Source organism: Lontra canadensis, unplaced genomic scaffold (assembly GCF_010015895.1).
Source record: "Lontra canadensis isolate GAN:19392208 unplaced genomic scaffold, GSC_riverotter_1.0 scaffold7, whole genome shotgun sequence".
In the NCBI taxonomy this organism is placed as follows: Eukaryota; Metazoa; Chordata; class Mammalia; order Carnivora; family Mustelidae; genus Lontra; species Lontra canadensis.
In genome coordinates, this window is record NW_022631001.1 from 32,003,881 (window position 1) to 32,023,344 (window position 19,464).

General features: G+C 44.7%; 1 protein-coding gene across 4 annotated transcripts in view; it reads right to left on the bottom strand.

The window, feature by feature from the left end:
- Positions 1–18,163, bottom strand: part of TRIM66 (tripartite motif containing 66) — a 52,760-nt gene extending 34,597 nt beyond the window's left edge. Inside the window, exons 1-3 of one of the 4 annotated variants that reach the window (XM_032853407.1) lie at positions 17,825–18,163; positions 17,147–17,333; positions 12,127–12,433 (exon numbers count right to left, since the gene is read on the bottom strand). In XM_032853407.1, coding sequence (XP_032709298.1) covers positions 12,127–12,433; positions 17,147–17,191 — 352 coding nt within the window. In that variant the 5' untranslated portion in view covers positions 17,192–17,333; positions 17,825–18,163. Of the gene's footprint in view, positions 1–2,889; positions 3,004–12,126; positions 12,434–17,146; positions 17,334–17,824 lie in introns of those variants that run through there. The other 3 variants (XM_032853409.1, XM_032853408.1, XM_032853410.1) reach the window with 3 other exon arrangements.
- Between the last annotated feature and the right edge of the window lie 1,301 nt (positions 18,164–19,464).

Sequence of the window (19,464 nt, forward strand, 5' to 3'; positions counted from 1 at the left end):
AGAAGTTGCCACCTGGCAAAGATCATATAAAACAGGGGCAGAGCATTGACTGGAAATCAAGTCTCCCTGATTCTAAAACCCAGCCCTTTTCATTATGCGATAGCTCTCTACTCCAAGTTTAAACAATGTAGTTTTAATTAATTCAATAATTTTATTATAAGTAAAATATTCCATAATAATGATCAGACTCTTGGCCCCTGGGTGGCTCAGTGGGTTAAGGCCTCTGCCTTCAGCTCAGGTCATGGTCCCAGGGTCCTGGGATCGAGCCCCGCATAGGGCTCTCTGCTCAGCAGGGAGCCTGATTCCTCCTCTCTGTCTGCCTGCCTCTCTGCCTACTTGTGATCTCTGTCTGTCAAATAAATAAATAAAATCTTAAAAAAAAAAATGATCAGACTCTAATGATGATCTGAACCCAGCTTTGGGTCATGGGAATCCAGAAGGAAGGAACTGGGAGCCAGCCCATCTGTGCTTCAAGTTTTAAGAAATATGATCTTTGAGAAAAGGCAGGTGAAGAAGAATTTTTCTGCCTGGTAATAAATCTGGATATAGTTTCATATTATAGAACCAGTGGTTCTCAAACTTTGTTACATATTTGAATCCTATGGGGCACTTTAAACATCCTGATGTCCAGTCCATATCAACTAAATCAAAGTTTTAGAAGGTGGAATCCAGGCATGAGCAGTTGTTAAAATTGTATATTATATAACAATATACAACCATGTTTGAGAACAAGCACCTTAGAGAGAGCATCTCCTGATCCTGAACCTGAGCCCAATAGCTCTTTCTCCATACCACGCAGCTGAGAAGGGCAGGACCACCCAGTTTTAAAGAGGCTCCACAAAGTTAGGAAACATACTGAATGCAGCTGTGATGTATCTCCTTTCTGGCAGGGAAGGGAAGAGGGCAGATCCCCGACAGACAGCAGGGTGTCCTGACACCTAGGTTCTCTGGGGATTGGTGGACACATCCTGCCTCCCCTAACTCCCAGCTTCACTGAAGGACCCACGAGCTAAGGGCATGGGAAGCTGCCTGAACTCTGGCACGACAACCACTGCTGCTGGGGCCTAGAGTGTGCTGAGCTCAGGACTTAGTGGGGCAGCAAGGGAGGGGGGTCAAGACCGGGTAGTCCACCCTTCAAAGATGAATAGCAGCACCAAGGCAACCGGGAACCAGGAGGTTAGGCTGGGAGAGATATCCCAAGGATGTGGTCAGTTCAGCCCACCAGGTAGGGACACATGAACCCCAGGTACCTAAGCCTGAGCCCGATGCTACGCAGCCCACTGAGGGTTAAGAAGTCCTTCATCCTACAGCTCCTGTCCACAGCTCCAAGGAACTTTACAGCTGGGGCCCAAGCTCTGACTCCCACAGAGCAGTGGTATCCTCAGAAGCAGCCTGACGCTCCCCTGCCAGCTCTCACCTGTAGAACCAAAGCTGGACAGACCTAGTTTTTTGCATGTAGCCAATTCCCTCACCATACAGATGGTGACGTGGATGCCCAGAGAGAGGGAGGGACTTAGCTGAAAGCCACAGAGCCCTTATAAAATATAGGTGCTACCTCGAACCACTGAGCAGTCCCTGACAATCTACCTCTGTATCCACAAGTAAGACATTCTACCTCCTTATGCCTCTATCAGTCACTAGGCAAGGAGAAAAAAAAAAGAAAAACAAACCTTCTGGTGGTATCCTCTGGCATGCTGGCCATCCTCACTACCCATTCCTGCCCTCCCAGCCAAGGACAGTCCCAAGGTACTAGGCACCACCTAAGCCCCCCACCACACAAGCCCCTGCAGCCTTCTAGCCCATAACTCAAAGCAGCACCACCCCCTCTAGAAACACATTGCACCCACTCCCGAGATTGCCTAGTCCCTACTAGAAAGGCAGACTTTGGTCCTATGGGGACTGCTGCTCCTGCCCCTGGCTGCCAGCAGGTCTACCCGTGGCCCTGCTGCCCTGTGATGAGAGTGACACCTGGGAGAGAAGTCAGAAGAGCGACAGGTGAGGCCACCACGGGTCCCCAAGGACGGTGCTCACCAAGTGCCCAGGCACACCCACCCTGCGTGCTGCAGCCGGCTGGGCTGCAGGGCCTAACCCTTGGGGAACTGGGTCCTGGGTGGGGTAAGGGGAGCACCCTGGGTCCTCTCCTTTCTCTGATACATCCTCAGCCAGGGCTGCATTTCTCCAGCTCACCTGAGACGCTCCTGCAAGAAAAGGTTGGTTGACTCCTCCTGTTCCTGTTTATCTCGAAGGCTCTGCAGCAATTTCCCAAACTGAGCAGCAAGAGGGAGACCTCAAAGAGGCGACTCTCTTCCTAGCTGCATCTCCTTCCTAATCCTCTGGGTGCCTTGGAATAGAAGCTCAGAAGGAAGAAAACGAGATTTTCAACTTTCAGGAACTAGCTCTGCCGCCCTCTGCACGGCTCAGGAGGCCATCACTCTCAGCCTTTTAGGACTCGATCCAAAAATCCTTCAGCCCTCCATGTTCCCCAAAATGACAGTGCTCATGTATGGCTGGAATCTGCCCCGATCCGGCAGCTCATTTAAATAGAGCTCATCACAACAACAGTGTTGGTGGAGAAGTGAGTAGCTGCAGGGCCCTGGGGACCCCCTGTTTATACGTAGGAAGAATGATGCAATCTGGGTATCAAAATAGCAATCCAGAACGGAATAACAGGCTCACGCAGCAGCGGTGCCTGCACACCCAGAGCTCAAGTTGACACACTCTGTCAGCCCCACACTGCTGCAGCACGCAGATGCCAGGCACACGCTCTCACCGCATCATTTTAAAAATCAGCAGGAGCCCGAGATAGCCCTCCGTGCCCCCGGCACGGAAGGAGGGTGTGGGGGGGGGGGACCTTCAACAGACATTAAAATCTATTTCCTACACACTCACCTGCTCCTGCCACTTCACCTGAAGTCCTTATCCTGTGACGTCACAGTCAGTTGCCATAGTGACCAATTGTCCGTCACAAGTGGAGGATTAGGACTTCGGATGGGGAAGACACACGTTTCTGATGCACAAAGGTCCTGGGAGGTGTCCCTTGGCAGCTAACTCTACCCTCCCCTCCCCCACCCCAGGGGAGATACAGTCTAACACAAGCAGGGAGAGAAAAGGGAAGGAAAAGCAAGGTTGAGTTGGAGGGAAGACATAAGGAGGGGGCAAAGCTACAAATCCAAGATAATTGTAAAAGCACAGAGCACAGGAAGATTGCAAAAGCATGGGTGGGAATGGTAGGGAATATGCCTGGAAAGACTGGCAGGAGAGTAAGTGCCCGAAGGGCCCTGAATGCTAAGCTAAGGAGCTTGACCTTTATCCTAAAAAGCAAAGGCTCTGGAGAGGGACAGAGCTGGGCTTTATAATTTTCTTGATGAACTGGGGGCGGGGGGGGGTCAGGGAGAAGTTTTGTCCAGTTTAGCAGTAGTGGGATCCCAAACAAGGGTAGCAATGGAAAGACAGGGACAGAAGAGTTGTTTCAAAGAAAACCAATATGGCATGACCAAAATAGGACATGGGAGGGAGTGGTGGTATGTGAAGAAAAAGGAGTTAAGTGGAGGGGCTGTCAGGACCAGTGGTAAAAGGGAGGGAGAGGGCTGTTGCCAGACCCCATCTTATGTGTGCCCTACTTTCTCTGGCGTCCATAGCCTCTTTAGGTTAGGCTTCATCCTGCTTTGCCAGACCCGTAATTCACAAATCTGGAGGGGCTGTTAGAAATCCTGAATCTACCAAATCCAAATCTCTTGGCTATGGGTACGGGACCAAAAATCTATATTTTTGGCAGGTTACCCAAGTGATTCTTGGGCATTCAGACACAGCACTGGCTCAAAGACCAGTAAGCTAGAAGCAATGGCAAGGACAACTGCAGTGACCGCCCAGCAGGGCTTTCTGCATTCAGTCTTGTCTCCTCCAGTCATTCTTCTCACTAAGCGAGAATAACTTTCCAAAAATACAGATTTGATTGTATTCCATTGACCAAAAATATCCAGTGTCTCTCCACTGCCTACAGAATAGCTTAAGTTGGTCATGACCCTTCACAATGCGTCCCCAAATTTCCCTTCCGGAGTTCCCACTTCCCTCCTTCAAACAATCCTAGATTGCAGCCAAAATTAACTCTGTCCTTTTCCTCCTGTCATTCCTCCATATGCCTCATCTTAACACTATTCCGAACCTTCAGTTCCCATCCAGAGTCTGGCCCTGTCTGGCTCCTACACAGATATTCCTACTTGATTCCACTCACAGATTCAAATCCATCCAATTTCCCAAGGCAGAGCCTAAGCCAGGGGTCAGAAAACCACAGCTTGCCCTTTTTGTAAATACAGTTTTACTGGAAGACAGTCAGGTCCATCAATTCCCAAATTATCTGCTCTGCAACGGCGGTGCTGAGAAGTGGTAACAGAGCCTGTAGGACCCACAAAGCCAAAAATATTTACTACCTAGCCCTTTACAAAGTTTGCTGGTCCCTGGCCTAAAGCAACGGCTACTTCAATTGTTCTAGCCTTACCCTTTGGGGTTCAATCCTGGTAATGGGGATCCTGCTTGTTTCCAAGTGTACCTCCATCCCTGTGTGCTTCAGTTCTGATAACTGGATCACACTTCCATTTGGGGTAGGACACTAGGAACAACCTTCCGTTTGGGGTAGGATGCTAGGAACAAAAAGAGGGCATTCCAGGAGGGAACATCATAAACAGGGGACTGCGGATGTCAAAAAGTGAGGCCTCTGGGGGAAAGATTGGTAAAGCTGGTTCATGGAGAAGAGTGACAAGAGATGAGGCTCTAAAGTTAATTTGGAATCAGACTGGGAAGAGCCTTGCCAAGCTAAGTGTCTGCTCTGAATCATAAGCGATCAAGAGCCTCTCCGGTAGCTAGAGCGGCAGGCCCACAACAGAAGAGAGTGATCAGGGTTGAAGCTAGAGGATTTGGGAGCATAACACACAGAGGCAAGAGGTAAAGTAAGCTCAGCCAAGGGGATCCAAAGAGTGTGTGGCAGGGCCACGTGGCCCATCTAAGCCAGAGTCAGAACATGGGCATGAGATTAGGTGATGGGCTGAGGCAGGAGATGATGGTCCACAGCGTTCAGAGCTCATGTTCATAGGACAACTCAGCTGTGAAACAAGCTTTCAGGGCCAAGAAAGAGCCCATAGCAGAATGCAAAAGGTACAGGTTGGATGGATCTAAGCTCACTCATCTCATCTGATAGACCGGCACCTCTATTTCTTTCCCTTCAAATCTCAAGAGTTAATCCAAGGACAGCACTGACATACTCCAGCAAAGCCCCTGTCCCCACTTCCAGCTGGTCTGGACAGAGTTGACAGTGGGAGATCCAAGAGCAGCAGCCTACTCTAGGTCTGCAGTGCCTACTGGCCCTCAGGTCCAGGCAAGCCCTGGATCGGCAGGCAAAGGAGCTGAATTTATTTTTTCAGATTCTGTAATAACTATGGCATTCAGCAGAATTCTAAGGCTTTCTGGACTCCTGATGCTCCCTTTATGTGGTAAGGGATTAGAGATAAGCTCCAAGGGTCTTTCCTGCTCTCTAGCTTTCACAGCAGTCAACCATGTCTGGTCCCCCTTGAATGAGAGAGTTCCAGTAGACAAGGGGTCCCTCCAAGACCCTGTCCATCAATCACAGCTACCTTGAACTGAAGGAACCCTCAGCAAACCTACTCTAGCTATATCCTTCTGAGCAGTGCTGGTAGCAGCGAGCACATCCCCCAGAACACAGCCTGCTACCTTCCCAGTACCAGGGGAATTGCTCTCCCAGTAACAGGTACCGTTCTGAGGTGCCAGTGCTACTCCTGGGGCCCTAGAGAGCCAATTAGGGTGAGGAAACTGTTCATGAACTAAAAAGCCATCGTGCTGATAGGGCTTGGGAGCTCCAGCTCCTGCACCTGCTGTACACCCAGCTCAGTCCAGCTCAGCTGCCTGTCCTCCACCTAGGAGACTTGGGTCACTGCCCCACAACAGACCCCACAATGGTTGGACACACCATTAGTACCTGGACTGAGCAAATAGCAGTCACCTGGCCTTCCAGGCTCCTATAGCTGAGCTCTCATCCCCCTGCCTCCCACCCTCACCCGAGGCCATTAGAGCCCCTCCAGCTGAGCTCTCATTAAGATCATCATTTCTTTCTCTGACTCTGAGGTTGTAGCATCTTGCATCAGTTCCCTCTCTTCGGATCTTCCCAAAGTCCCAAGGCTTGCCCACTGAGGGACAGAGATTGCCCCCCCTTTCAGCATCTGTGGCTTACAAGAGACATGCTGTCACCCAAATTAGCTTCAGGAAGCATGAGACCATGGTGGTTATTTGGTGTTCTCAGAGCTCTTCAAGTCCAGCCCTGAAAGCCAGAGAAGACCTGGGATTGCCCAGTCAATTAGTGCCAGAGTCCAGACTGAGCTCCAAGGGCCATGACGTCCAGACCAGGGCTCTGCCCACATCTCCCACATCACCCACATCAAAATGTAAGATACTAAACAAGTAGATTCTAAAACTGTGATATCAGAATCAAGGTCTCTCAACTAGGATTTATCTTTAGTAGATTTGAAAAGGAAATACAATGTTCCTTCTCCTTACATGGGGAAGGAAATAGCCAATTAATTGCCCTTCTCCCTTAAAACAACAACTAGAGTTATAGGAGTCCTGAGAATTTTGAAGACAAATGCAGTGCATGGTAAATGTCAGTTTCAGGCAGCCAACTCCCTTCAGAGCTTGCTACATTATTTTAAGTATCACTTTGCCACTCGGTGGCTGACTTCTCCATAGATTCTGACCTGGGACCATGTTCAGTTAGGTTGAGAAGCAGAGTCCCACGTATATTGGCTCTCGTGGGCTGGGTACACCCATCTCCCATTCTCAGCCATTCTGTACAGAGCCTGCAGCTCCAGTCATCCCACTGCACAGCTAAGCCACTATGTGCTCAGCACATTGCTGCCTTCGCTCTTGTCCCCATCACTAGCTTTTGAAGACCTTGCCCCTCTGGTTGCCTTAGAGGCGGAGACCTAACACAGACACATTTCCTAGTGTGACAGAGCTGCTGGGGAAAATCTCCGCACGTGCACCTGAGGACTCAGGCTGCAGTGCTGGTTCTTTCCGCAAAGATTCTCCATGGAATCTCCGCATCTGTTCAGGGATTCCACATGAAATCTTCCCCTAAGCTGAGTGCTTACAGTGCTGATCACAAGCTTCTAAGAGAGGTTTGACCTGACGTAGCACTTACAAGTTGTTTTAGACCTGAGACCTGACATATTCACGATACCCAGGGTTTCCATACAATGGGAATAACACCTAATTACAGGGTCATTCATATAATGAGAATAATACCTAATTACAGGGTCATTGCACGGTTTTAAAAAGATGATACAGGCAAAAGCACCCAGCATAGTGTCTGCCAACCAGCAGGTGCTTGATAAACATGTTTGCCCCTGGCAACCTGAGAAACAGAAAGGGCAGTGTCACAAGTGGGACAGTGTGCCTTCCATTTAAGAGCCACAGGAGATCTCTGCGGATTCACAGATTCAATCATTCGTTCAAGAAATATAATAGGATGAAGCCCTCATCCTGTGTCAGGTTCTGTGTTGGGCTGTGGGGAGGTAGAGATGAAAGGCCCAGTGCACTTAAATCAGATGCCTCCCCTAGTGCAGACGTGCAGGCCCCAGGGAGGCTCCCCGAGGGATCAGAGTTGAAAACCAGCTGGACGGCCCCTGGGCCCATGCACACAGCAATGCTCAGCAATCCCAGCAATGTGGATTTATGGAAGTGGACTTAACCCCATGCACTGCTGGCCCACCTGGCTAGAGGCACTGATAGACCTATTTATTCTTTAGCCTCTACCCATCTCCTCTCTAGCTGTTTCCACGTTTTACTTTTGAAAACCCCAAGCTGGCAGAAGTAGGATAAGTGTTTTAGCAAGTCTGGGCCCCTGCTCTGCTGGATAAAGTGGCAGTGCTAAATGCTCTTTCCAAAGAACCAGATCCCAAGCAGGGTATCTCAAATTAAGGACCAGAAATCAAGTTCAGGTATTGGGTCTCTCACTAGACTAACTAGAGATAGATGATAGCTCTCCTCTCATTTTCATGAGACAGCTCATTTGGGTACCATTCTTTCAGTTCTTCCAAAAACATTCAGTGAGCAACTGATATACACCAGTCTGGTCCATGGAGGACCTCCCAGAGGTTTGCTTCTTTGCCTGAATTTTTTTTTTGTAAGATTTTATTTATTTAGTAAATACAGAGAGAGAGCATGCACAAGCAGGGGGAGTGGCAGGCAGTGGGAGAGGGAGAAGCAGGCTCTCCACTGAACAGGGAGCCCAATGTGGGGCTCAATCCCAGGACCCTGAGATCATGACCTGAGCCGAAGGCAGACGCTTAACCAACTAAGCCACCCAGGCACCCCTCTTTGCCTGAACTTTACAATCTTCTCTTCACATCCATACCACACCATATTATTATATGTCTAGTTCTCTGCCCTTCAACAGAACAGGAGTTCCTTGAAGGCAAGCGCCCGGTCTTTTCATCTCTATACCCTAATGCCAAAGAACCCAGTACATAGAAGTCAAATACCCGCAAAGAAGACAGACATACACAGGCAGATAAACCAACAAACATCCACACAGCATAGTCCTAAAATCTCCCAAGGGGTCACAGAAGCTGATTCTACTCTTCACCCATAAATGCAAATATGGAAGGTAACGATGGCCTGGCCAGGTTACAGGACAGACTAAAGAATATAAGATATAAGAATATAAGATATAAGAATATAAGAATATAAGATGCCACATACTTAAGAAATTGATTTGTTCCAAATCAAACATATTCACATCTGACCAATTTTTTTTCTACTTCAGTTGCAAAAGTTCTAAATTATAGTATTTTGTTAAGTTTCTAAGATTCTTACTATCTCCTATGAGCAGTACAGAATGTTCTACATGTACATGATCATTTAATCTTCCTAAAAATCCTATACGATACATACTACTATCACCATCCTCACATTCTAGGCGAGATGACTTGCCCAAGCTGCACAACTAGTAAGTGGCAGGCAGATTAGACCTCGCACTCATGCCCACACATATTGACACCAAAGCTAATGTTTTTATTCTCCATTACACTCAGAATAACTTGGTGAATGAACAGTATAATTCAAATAATTGTCATTAGTATGATTTAGTTTTCTGACTTCAGAGTTATATAAAGACTTGAAACATGCATCATTAGTTCATGTTAAAAATCCTAAATGAGATCAAAGACTTAAGCATAAGAGTTAAACTAGAAAGCCCTTAGAATACACAGGGGGAAAGCTTCACAACAATGGATTTGGCAATAATTTCATGGTTAGGACATAAATGAAAGCAAAAATAGGTAAATTGTACTTAGCAAAATTAAAAACTTTTGTGCATCGAAGAACACTATTAACAGAACAAAAAGACAACCTGAAATAAGAGAAAATATTTACAAATCATATATCTGATAAGGGTCTAGTACCCATAAAATGTTTTAAAAAATTCCTACAACTCAACAACAACAACAAAAAAATCCCAATTAAAATGTGGGCAAAACTTAAACTCTATACCATTATACAACAACTCTCTGTTCCCTGCCTTGTTCCCCAGCCCCTGGTAACAACCAGGCTATCTTCTGTCTCTGTGACTTGACTACTCAAGGTACATCATGCAAATAGAATCATAGACTATTTGTCTTTTTGTTGTTGTTGTTTAAGATTTATTTATTTGACAGAGATCACAAGTAGGCAGAGAGGCAGGCAGAGAGAGAGACGGGGAAGCAGGCTCCCTGGCAAGCAGAGAGCCCGATGTGGGCTCGATCCTAGGACCCTAGAATCATGACCTGACCCGAAGGCAGAGGCTTTAACCTACTGAGCCACCCAGGCACCCTCTATTTGTCTTTTTGAAACTGGCTTATTTTAGCATAGTGTTCTCAATGGCCATTCCTGTTGTAGCATGTGTCAGAATTTTCTTCCTTATTAAGGCTAAATAATATTCCACTGTGTGTATATACCGCATTTTGTTCAGCCATTCGTCTGTTGATGAACACTTGGATTGCTTCCACCTTTGGCCATGAGAATAATGCAGCTATGAACACAGGTATACAAATATCTCTTTGAGTCCCTGCTTTTGGTAATTTCATTTTTTAATTTTTTTGAGGAATGGCCATAGTGTTCTACAGAGGATGTACCATTTTATACTCCCACCAATAGTGTATAGGATTCCAATTTCTCCGTGTCCTCACAACACTTGTTATTTTCTGTTCTTTTTTCTTAATATTAGCCATCCTAATGGACGTGAGGTGGCATCTTGTGGTTTTGATTTGTATCTCCCTAAAGATTAGTGATGTTGAGCATCTTTTTGTGTGCTTACTGGCCATTTGTATATCTTATTTGGAGAAATGTCCATTCAAGTCCTTTGCCCATTTTTAAGTTAGATTGCTTTTTATTGTTTAGTTGGAGAAGGTCTTTATATATTCTGGATAATCACCCAACAATGCTGGAGCATTTTAAGACATATTTAAGATTCACCATGCTTATAAATTTAACTTATAAGATTTCCAAGTGTCCTTTAATTAGCAACAATTATTTGCTAGACAACTGAAATATTTAAAAAAGAAAATAAAAAACATTTAATCTATAAAAGCAAATATTAGCTAGGTTTGTAAATAAAAGTGATTTTTTTAAAAAGATTTTATTTATTTATATGACAGACAGAGATCACAAGTAGGCAGAGAGGCAGGCACAAGTAGGCAGAGAAGGGGGGGAAGCAGGCCCCCTGCCAAGCAGAGAGCCTGATGCAGGGCTTGATCCCAGGACCCTGAGATCATGACCTGAGCCGAAAGTGGAGGCTTAACCCACTGAGCCACCCAGGCGCCCCAATAAAAGTGATTTAAATTTTTTTTATTTTTTATAAACATATAATATATTTTTATCCCCAGGGGTACAGGTCTGTGAATCGCCAGGTTTACACACTTCACAGCACTCACCATAGCACAAACCCTCCCCAATGTCCATAACCTCACCCCCCCTCTCCCAAACCCCCTCCTCCCAGCAAGTTTGTTTTGTGAGATAAGAGTCACTTATGGTTTGTCTCCCTCCCAATCCCAATCTTGTCTCCCTCCCAATCCCTCCCTCCCAATCCCATCTTGTTTCATTTACTCTTCTCCTACCCCCTTAACCCCCCATGTTGCATCTCCACTCCCTCAAGTGATTGTTAAAATTTGCTACATTTATAAATAGAGTAAGACGTATAAGTTAAAATTAAAAGTTTAAGGAAGGACTAAATTTAAGTTTAAAAATCAGATTTTAATTTTAAAAATCAAACCAGATCATCTTTCCTGGGCTCCAAACTCACAAAAGAGCCCAGGGAGGTCATACAGTTTGCCCAAGGGTTCAGAAGGCCCCAAATTCATAGCTAAAGACAACTGTGCTATTGTAATACCTCAAATTTGTATGCCTAGCCTTAGGCTACAAATCACTTTAATAATACTACAGACAACAAAACAAACAGAGATGATGTTTCTAAACATTCACGACTTGTTAGACTTTCTCATCCTCCAAGTTCCTCCAACAGAGACTGCATCTCTGTTACAGGCCTGTACTAGAATGCTGAGCTGAAGAGTCCGGGTTCACATCTCCAAGAACTGACAGTCCTCAACGAGATTGCTCCCTAGGAAACCTGATATTCAGGTGCAAGACAGAAGCTCCTCCCACCTGGTGGTGACTTAAATGGTGAATGGTTCACTAGTCCAAGGGAGTCTGTTCAAAGTTAGTTCCCAACCAATCCTAGGGGGGCAGCAGCTCTCCCTCTGCCTCGGAAGTTTAGTGAATCAGGACAGCGTCCTCTCCATCTGGGGAGTCAGCCAAACCTTAAATCAACACCTTCCCAGGTTTCTCAGTTTGCCACCAACTCAAGGAAATCCCAAACATGCAAAGTCCCAGCTTACAAAATAGATATAGTAGGCATCAGGAGGATTCTTTTGTCTCACAGATTCCCCAAAGAATTGTGTTTGGCAACAAGTATCCCTTGGGCATTTAAATTCTGATTCTTTCTACACCTGAAATTCAGTTCCTATGAAAGAGGAAGAGACCAGTTATGCGGAAGGAGGGGAACCAGCGGCGCTTTACTTTGGTACTTACCATCTGGGACAGTCCCGAGAACCTTGGCCACCTGCTTCAGCTCCTGGATCAAGCCCTGGAAGCAGCCTTTACAGAGCAAATGCTGGCAGGGTAGGAACCGGGCCCCCACATTGTGCAGGTCCTGTCGGCACACCGAGCAGGTCTGTACCAGGGCCTCCATCTGACCACTCCTGTGTTTCCGGTCAACTAGTGGCAGCCACATAAACCTCATGCCTGTATTGGTGCCCATGCTCGTGGCCGGGACTGGGGCTCTTCCAGTGATATCATCAGGTGTGAAGCAGCGTGTAGAGCGAGCAAGCTCCACTCCCTGTAAGTGAAGCACAAAGCAGAGTGACTCATTTCTTTTGGGTGGGGGATGTTCCTGAACAGGTCAGGGAGGACTCAGAGAGCTGGAGGCTCATGCCTGGTAGCCTGCAGGCCTCCACCTCACACCGTTGCCTGAGCCCAGAGAGAGAGTCCAGCATCTCCGCTGTAGGAAGCAAAGAGGCAGAGGTCTGCTCGGTTGTGTGCTTCTTACAGGGTTTGTTTACTTTCAAAAGTGTCCAGTATCTACCTGTGCTTCTCTTTATTAGTGGACAGGCTTGAGCTGAAATTTCATTTTGGAAAAGAGAAGGAAATGTATTAAAAGCCAAGTGTATGCCAGGGGCTTCCTGTGCTTCCTGTGCTTTATCAGTCCTCACAAGTACTCTTGGAGATAGGCATTATGATACTTTCACAAATTAAATAAAGCCATGAGGGACAGGCTGGGGAAACTGAGGTTCAGAGAAGCTGGGTAATTGTACAAAGACAGGTGGTAAATAGCAAAGTCCAAATTCAAAATCAGACTTCACACTTATTTAGCAGAGGGCAGCCTAGTAGCCCCATGGAGGTAAGGGCAGTCTGTCTTAGAAGGTTTAAGTGTGGCTGAGTTCATTTCATTAGGCTTTGAGAATACCAAACTCTTTGGTCTCAAACCCCTTAATGTTTTTTAATTATTCAGGACCCCAGAGAGATTTTATTTATGTGGGTTCTATCTACTACTATTTACCATATTATAAATGAAAACTGAGAAAGTTAAAACTATTAATTCATGCAAAAACAATAAACCTATTACATGTCAACCTGAATAACATACTTTTTTGGGAAAAAATTAACTATTTTCAAAACAATAAATTTAGTAAGAAGAGTGACATCATTTTTCCTTTTTGCAAACCTCATTAATATCTGTATTAACAGGAGACAACTGGAATCCTATACCTCCTTCTTCAGTCAGCCCACTCTGTGTTGTTTTGTTTATAGTGTATGAGGAAAATCCAACCTCATGGGGCTGCACAGTTAGAAAAAAAATATGGCTATGTTTAATAGCCTTGTCAGGTAACTGTGCACATCCTTTGATTCTACAAGTAGTAGTTTCTTAAAGGCTGGTTGCCACGTGGAGTCTGAAACTACATCAGTGAACATTTCTTATCCTGTTACATTAAAATCCACTGTCCTATCTTGCGCTGTGAACTGTTCTTTTACCCAGGCATCATTTTATGACACCAAGCATTTGCTATTTGGAAAATACTGGTTCAATGACTTATGCAGATGCTCTGAATACTGACGTTTCATTAGACAATAACAAAACATCACACTCGTTCACATTGCTCAAATCTCACTGGAAAATTCTTTACAAGGAAGATGTCAGACTCAAATAAAGATGTCAGACTCAGAATACCTTTACCAGAATTCTAATTTTTGCTGGGAACTCTAATTTTATCATTGGCAACAAATACTGTTGGGTTTTTTCCCTGAAATGACAGGCTCACTTCATTTTTGAGAAAATACCTGCCAGATTCCCAAGGCTGAATAACCACAGTCTGTCAGTTGTTCTTTCAAGTAAAATTGGTGTCATACAAAAACAAAAACAAAAACAAAAAACAGGCTAGTTCAGCTTGCAACTCACACTACGGCACATGTGCAGTTCCTCTCTTTGGTAAGTAGAAGTGCTTTATGCATTCTTCCAGTTTCTTCACACGGAATATTAAAAACATGTATTCAAGGACTAAAATGTAAACTAAATAAAATAGTAAACTATTTACTGCTTCGTCATGGACACTCCTAAGTGAGACTCCCTTCTCTTCCCTTTCTCTCTCTTTTCCTGCAAATGCCTGGCAGTGAAGAACAGTATAACTTGTACCAGCATCTTTGGCTTTTTACACACCATCTTTGGTTTTTGCTTTGGCACAACCAGAGTGAATGCCAACCCAGCGAAAAGGGCAGATAACATCTTAATATTATTATAAAAATGTTTTTATGCTATGGACACTTGTGGATATCTGTGACCCCATGAATACTTACGGAAGAATCTCAGGGACCACCCCCATTCCCCCCCCCCACCTGTCATCGGTCTACAGACAGCACCTTCAGAACTGCTGCATTAGGCTTTAAATAATTACTCTGGGGATTCAAGGAGGTGGCATGGCTTTCCAACACCAGTGGGTACTACTCAGGATGAGTATGTAAATAAATACTTCATTTCTGTCTTCGAAAACCAACTGAAGTAACTCTACGAGGGTAAGGTTTAAATTAAAGGCATGGTCAAGAAATGGAGTCTCTGATTTGAGGATTGGGGGGTTCTAAATGACTGAACTTCTACCCCCTTCCTCTGGCTGCTTTTCACTACACCTTAGCTCTTCCCTCTCCTTCCTATCTCCTCTGACCTGGGGAAGAGGATAGAGGATAGAGGAAGGCAGGGGTAGCAAATTCAAATGCCCACAGGGGCTAGCCATACAAATAGTGAAGTGTTCCACCTAAAAGAATGTGGGTCCAGTGTTGTCAAACCTTAGTTTTCCAAAATGTCAGAAATCCACATTTTTACTTAAACGCACAAACGTTGGCAACTAATTACATTTCAAAAACATGAGAAAACAGCATGAGTCAAACAAAACATACCAGTCATTAGCCTGTAACCTCTGCTTTAAGTCCCAGACAAACATGGACCAAATGAACATCATGTGAAAGTCTGGAAGGACAGAAAACCTCTCATATAACATTACCTTGCTACAAATCCCTCCTTTTAACACCTTACAGCCTGATCTGAGGGTTTCTACAACCTGGCCAAGAATGGCAGAGCAAGTCATTCCATGTCACGCTGGGAGTAAGAATTTCCAAAGACTGTTTGCATGGGTAGGAGAGAACAGAATTAATCATCAAAGCAAGTACTTCAGGCAAAAATGGGGAGAGAGACACACTAGGTAATAAGAAAACATCCACTCGAGCTAGACGGTGTTGAATGCAACATTATTACCTGTGTACTTGTTTACTGTCTCTTTCGGACACAGTCCTAGGACATGACTTAGTCTTTCTTGTTCATCCTTGTCCCTGCTCCTCACTGCCTGACAGGCATATTAGTGTCTGAACATAGCATGCACTCAAGAAATATTTCTAAAATGAAAGAATGAATCTCAGCATTTTTCAACAAGAAAACTAAGATCCAAAGAGTATATGCTGGTTGTTCAATATCATTTGGCTAGTTGGGAAAGGACCCCAAACTTCTGTGTTCCTTCTGCTAATTTTATCATCTGAAATTAAACGAAAACCCAAGTATTTAAGCCCTTCTTTATTGTGCTATTGGATAAACTGCCCTCTAACGTACACAAATTCCTCTCTTCACATTTTGTTATTCTGAGTTTAATGGCAGCAAGGTTTTCCATCCTAGCTTCCAACAAAACTCTAGGAATGCATTTTCCATGTAGTACCATGATATGTTTTTTTAAGGTTTTATTTATTTATTTGACAGACAGAGATCACAAGTAGGCAGAGAGGCAGGCAGAGAGAGAGGAGGGGAAGCAGGCTCCCTGCTGAGCAGAGAGCCCGATGCGGGGATCGATCCCAGGACCCTGGGATCATGACCTGAACCGAAGGCAGAGGCTTTAACCCACTGAGCCACCCAGGCGCCCCATACCATGATATTTTTTAAAAATCTATTCAACACAGTACGGAAAGACTCTCAGAAATTAGATTACTTTTACTTTGTGCTGAAGACAACCCTGTGGTCCTATGGATTTTCCTCTAAATGCCATATTGCCATATATCAACAACTACTTACAGAGGCAAAAACAACCACAACAAAAACAAAACAAACAACAGCAACAAAAACCCCTGAACCTGGTAGTTGAAAGTGGTAACTATACATGCTGCTGGTGCATAAATTACTACAATCCATTTTGGGGGGAAAAAACAGCATAAAATGAATTATAAAAATATTCATACCCTATAATACAGCCATCTCACTCCTGGGAATTTACCCTAAACAAGTTATTCAATAGAAGAAAAAAACCACATACACACAAATGTTCATTGCATCACTGATAGCAGAGGACACAATAAGAATAACAACAACAATAAAACTACAGGAGAAAATGGCTTGGTAAATTATAGTATCTGCTGAAGATAAATTAGTCTTAAGCTATTAATAATAATAATCATGAAGACCAGGTAGTGATTCAGAAAAATGTTATGATATCAAATGAAAAGCAGAATACAAAAGGATTTGTGTGCTACAATCATCAGCTTTGTGGGTAGCTATTTTTCCATGTAGACAAGAGCTGAAAGGTAATATTCAGACATAAAAAGAGCATTGTAAGGTATTATGATTCAAGATGTTTATTTTTTTAACATTTTCTTTAATGTTTCACTGACTTTTCTATTACATGCAGTTCTTAAAAATCCTTTCTGAAATAAATTTGGATTTCTCAGTTTTTCCAGCATTCTCACTTAAAAAGAACAGAAACCCTGGCTCTTCCCATCTTAAATGAACAATCCTCTACTTGAAAAAGGAAAGCAACATATTATTTCCAAATGTCTGAACCTAAAGACGGAGTGCAAGTAAACTGGATCCACCCATTTTGTGGTTGCTATCTGAAGGACTGCTGAGGAACTCAGGAACCCAGAGGGGAGAGGAAGAAAGAGGGATCACAGGGCCCTCTTCAGGGTGGGGGTGTGTTCATAAGGTCCCCTGGAGAAAGGTCTGGGGTACCAAAAAATTCAGCACATTTACCTGTCTCACCAGGTTGCTGCCTGGCATCATCTCCCTTCTGCTCATTTCACAGGTATTTTCTGAGGCCCTGACTCTCTGGGGCAGCCCAAATGCCTGAGATGTCACAAGGCCACACTCTACTTCAGAAGAGATGTCACAGAGAAGCAGGCCTCTCAGAGGTCAAGTCTCAGGGTCATGTTCCGTGTGCCTGAGTGGAGAAGGACAGGTCACCAAATGCCTAATGTCTGGATGTTTCTCAGTGTCAAACTTCATTTGCTCTCTCAGAGCTAGTCAACCTAGGGAAACTGACCTGCACTGACAAAACACACATAAGCCTTACATTAAAGCTATAGGATTTCCTTGGGAATGAAAGGGAGCCTTCTAGAAACCAGAGCCAGACGATTGCCCAGGGCATGCCCTCTACCCTGGAGATGAAACCACCAGTGAGAAGAACATTAAGTGAACACAGAACCCAACACAGAGTGCTGGTCCACTCAGGGAGAATTTCCATTTTGATGGATGGCCTGAGGGGTAGAATATAGCTCCACTATACCCATGGAAGCTGGCAAAACTACCCAGAAGTAGTGCTCATGACCCAGAACCCTACCTCTACCCCTGGACAGTCTTGGTCCTTGCTCTAGTCCTCCTTACAGGACACTTGATAGTTACCTTTCATTCCCAGAGCTCTGCCCAGCTTACCTCCATTCATAGACCATCTTCCCAAGGATAGCTCAGTTCGTCTCTTGTGCACTTAATTGGCCAGATCTGATTCAAATAGGGGGTGATCTCTTCTTAGGCCTCAACCCCCACTCTCAAGGCCCCTCTTTCTGCTGGTCACAGGCAGTATGTAATCAAGGACTGAAGGAATGATGAAGACCATAATGCTGTGAGGTCAGAGAGGGAGTGGTCACTGAGGTAAAAGCAGATCTGGAAAGAGAAGACTAAAGACTAGGTAGGCCCAGGCTCTGTCTCTTGGCAGCTCTGTAGCCTCTGGCAAGTCGCTCAACCTTCAGTGCCACAGTTCTCTCATTTTTATTCATAAAATGGGGCTGGTAGTGTTGACCTCTCAGGCAAATGCATTTTGTAAACTGCAAGGTGTATTTGGCTATTATCACTGTGGAATAAGCAGAATATAAGGTGGGCCTTGAAGGTTGAGGAAGATTCAGGATATCTGATCAGGAAGAAGATGAGCACTACAGACGTGAGAAATGGCACCAGCACAGGCAAAAAGGCAGAAGAGATGTATCAAGTCTGGCTGCAGGAAAAAGCTCGCATAGGAGAAGCTGAGGTTAGTTTGGAAAGGCAAGTGGGCTGTATTCTGTTGTAATAGGGAGCTATCCAACTTTTTTGATCAAATAAGTGAAAGGATGAAAGCCATGTTTTGGGAAGATGAACCTGGCAGAGATGTGAAGGATGAATGGATTAGGGGAGGGTTAGAATGCAGCCAGGATGGCCACAGAAGGCTGCTTAACTCAAGAGACATGATGAGGGTCTTAATGAAGGCAGTGGCATGGGGGCTTAACAGGAGGAATCAGATCTGAGATATAGAACAAAAGGATATGGTGACAGTGTATTAGGGGAAATGAAGGCTTGGGAACAATTTTCAGGTCTCTGTGTCATCACTATCTAGGTGGACAAGGGTGCCACTCACCAAGATATAGTACAAAGAAGGCACCAGTGAGCAGAGAAGACTGAAGTCTTTGAATATGTTTACCAGGTTTGTCTGTAGAATGTTCAAGGAATAATAATCAGAGATTAAGTAAATACAGGAGTGTGGAGCTCAGCAATGGAGATGTGAATTGAAGCCACCCAAAATAAGCTCACCCAAGGATTGTGTACTGTGAAAAGTTAAGAGAGGCAAGGACCAGAAGCTGAAAAATAGCAACACTTAAATGATTAATAAAGTTAAAAGAAACTGAAAAGACTGAGAAATGGCCAGAGAGATAGGAAGAAGAGAAGTTTCTAAAAGGAGTGAAGGAGGTAAAGTACAACAGAGAATGAGTGGTAAAAGGAATGGGAAGAGTCCATTCAATTTGGTATTTTTTAATTGATGATTTGAGTCAGAGTGGTGTGCCTGAGGGCTAGATTGCTGCGGAGTAAACAATGAATGGGAAATCAACAAATGGACAGAATTTACAGACTACTCTTTTGGGGAGCTTGGCTGTAAAGGAAAGAGTAAGGGTGCTAGGTAGAAATCAGTCAGGGAGAATTTAGGCTATTTCGCTAAAACATGTTACCTGACAGGAATAGGGTAGGGAAGATACACACATAGAGTAATTGAAAGAATGGGATTTTGGACACCTGTTGAGACTGAGAAGTGGCTCTTCCACTGAGTGAGG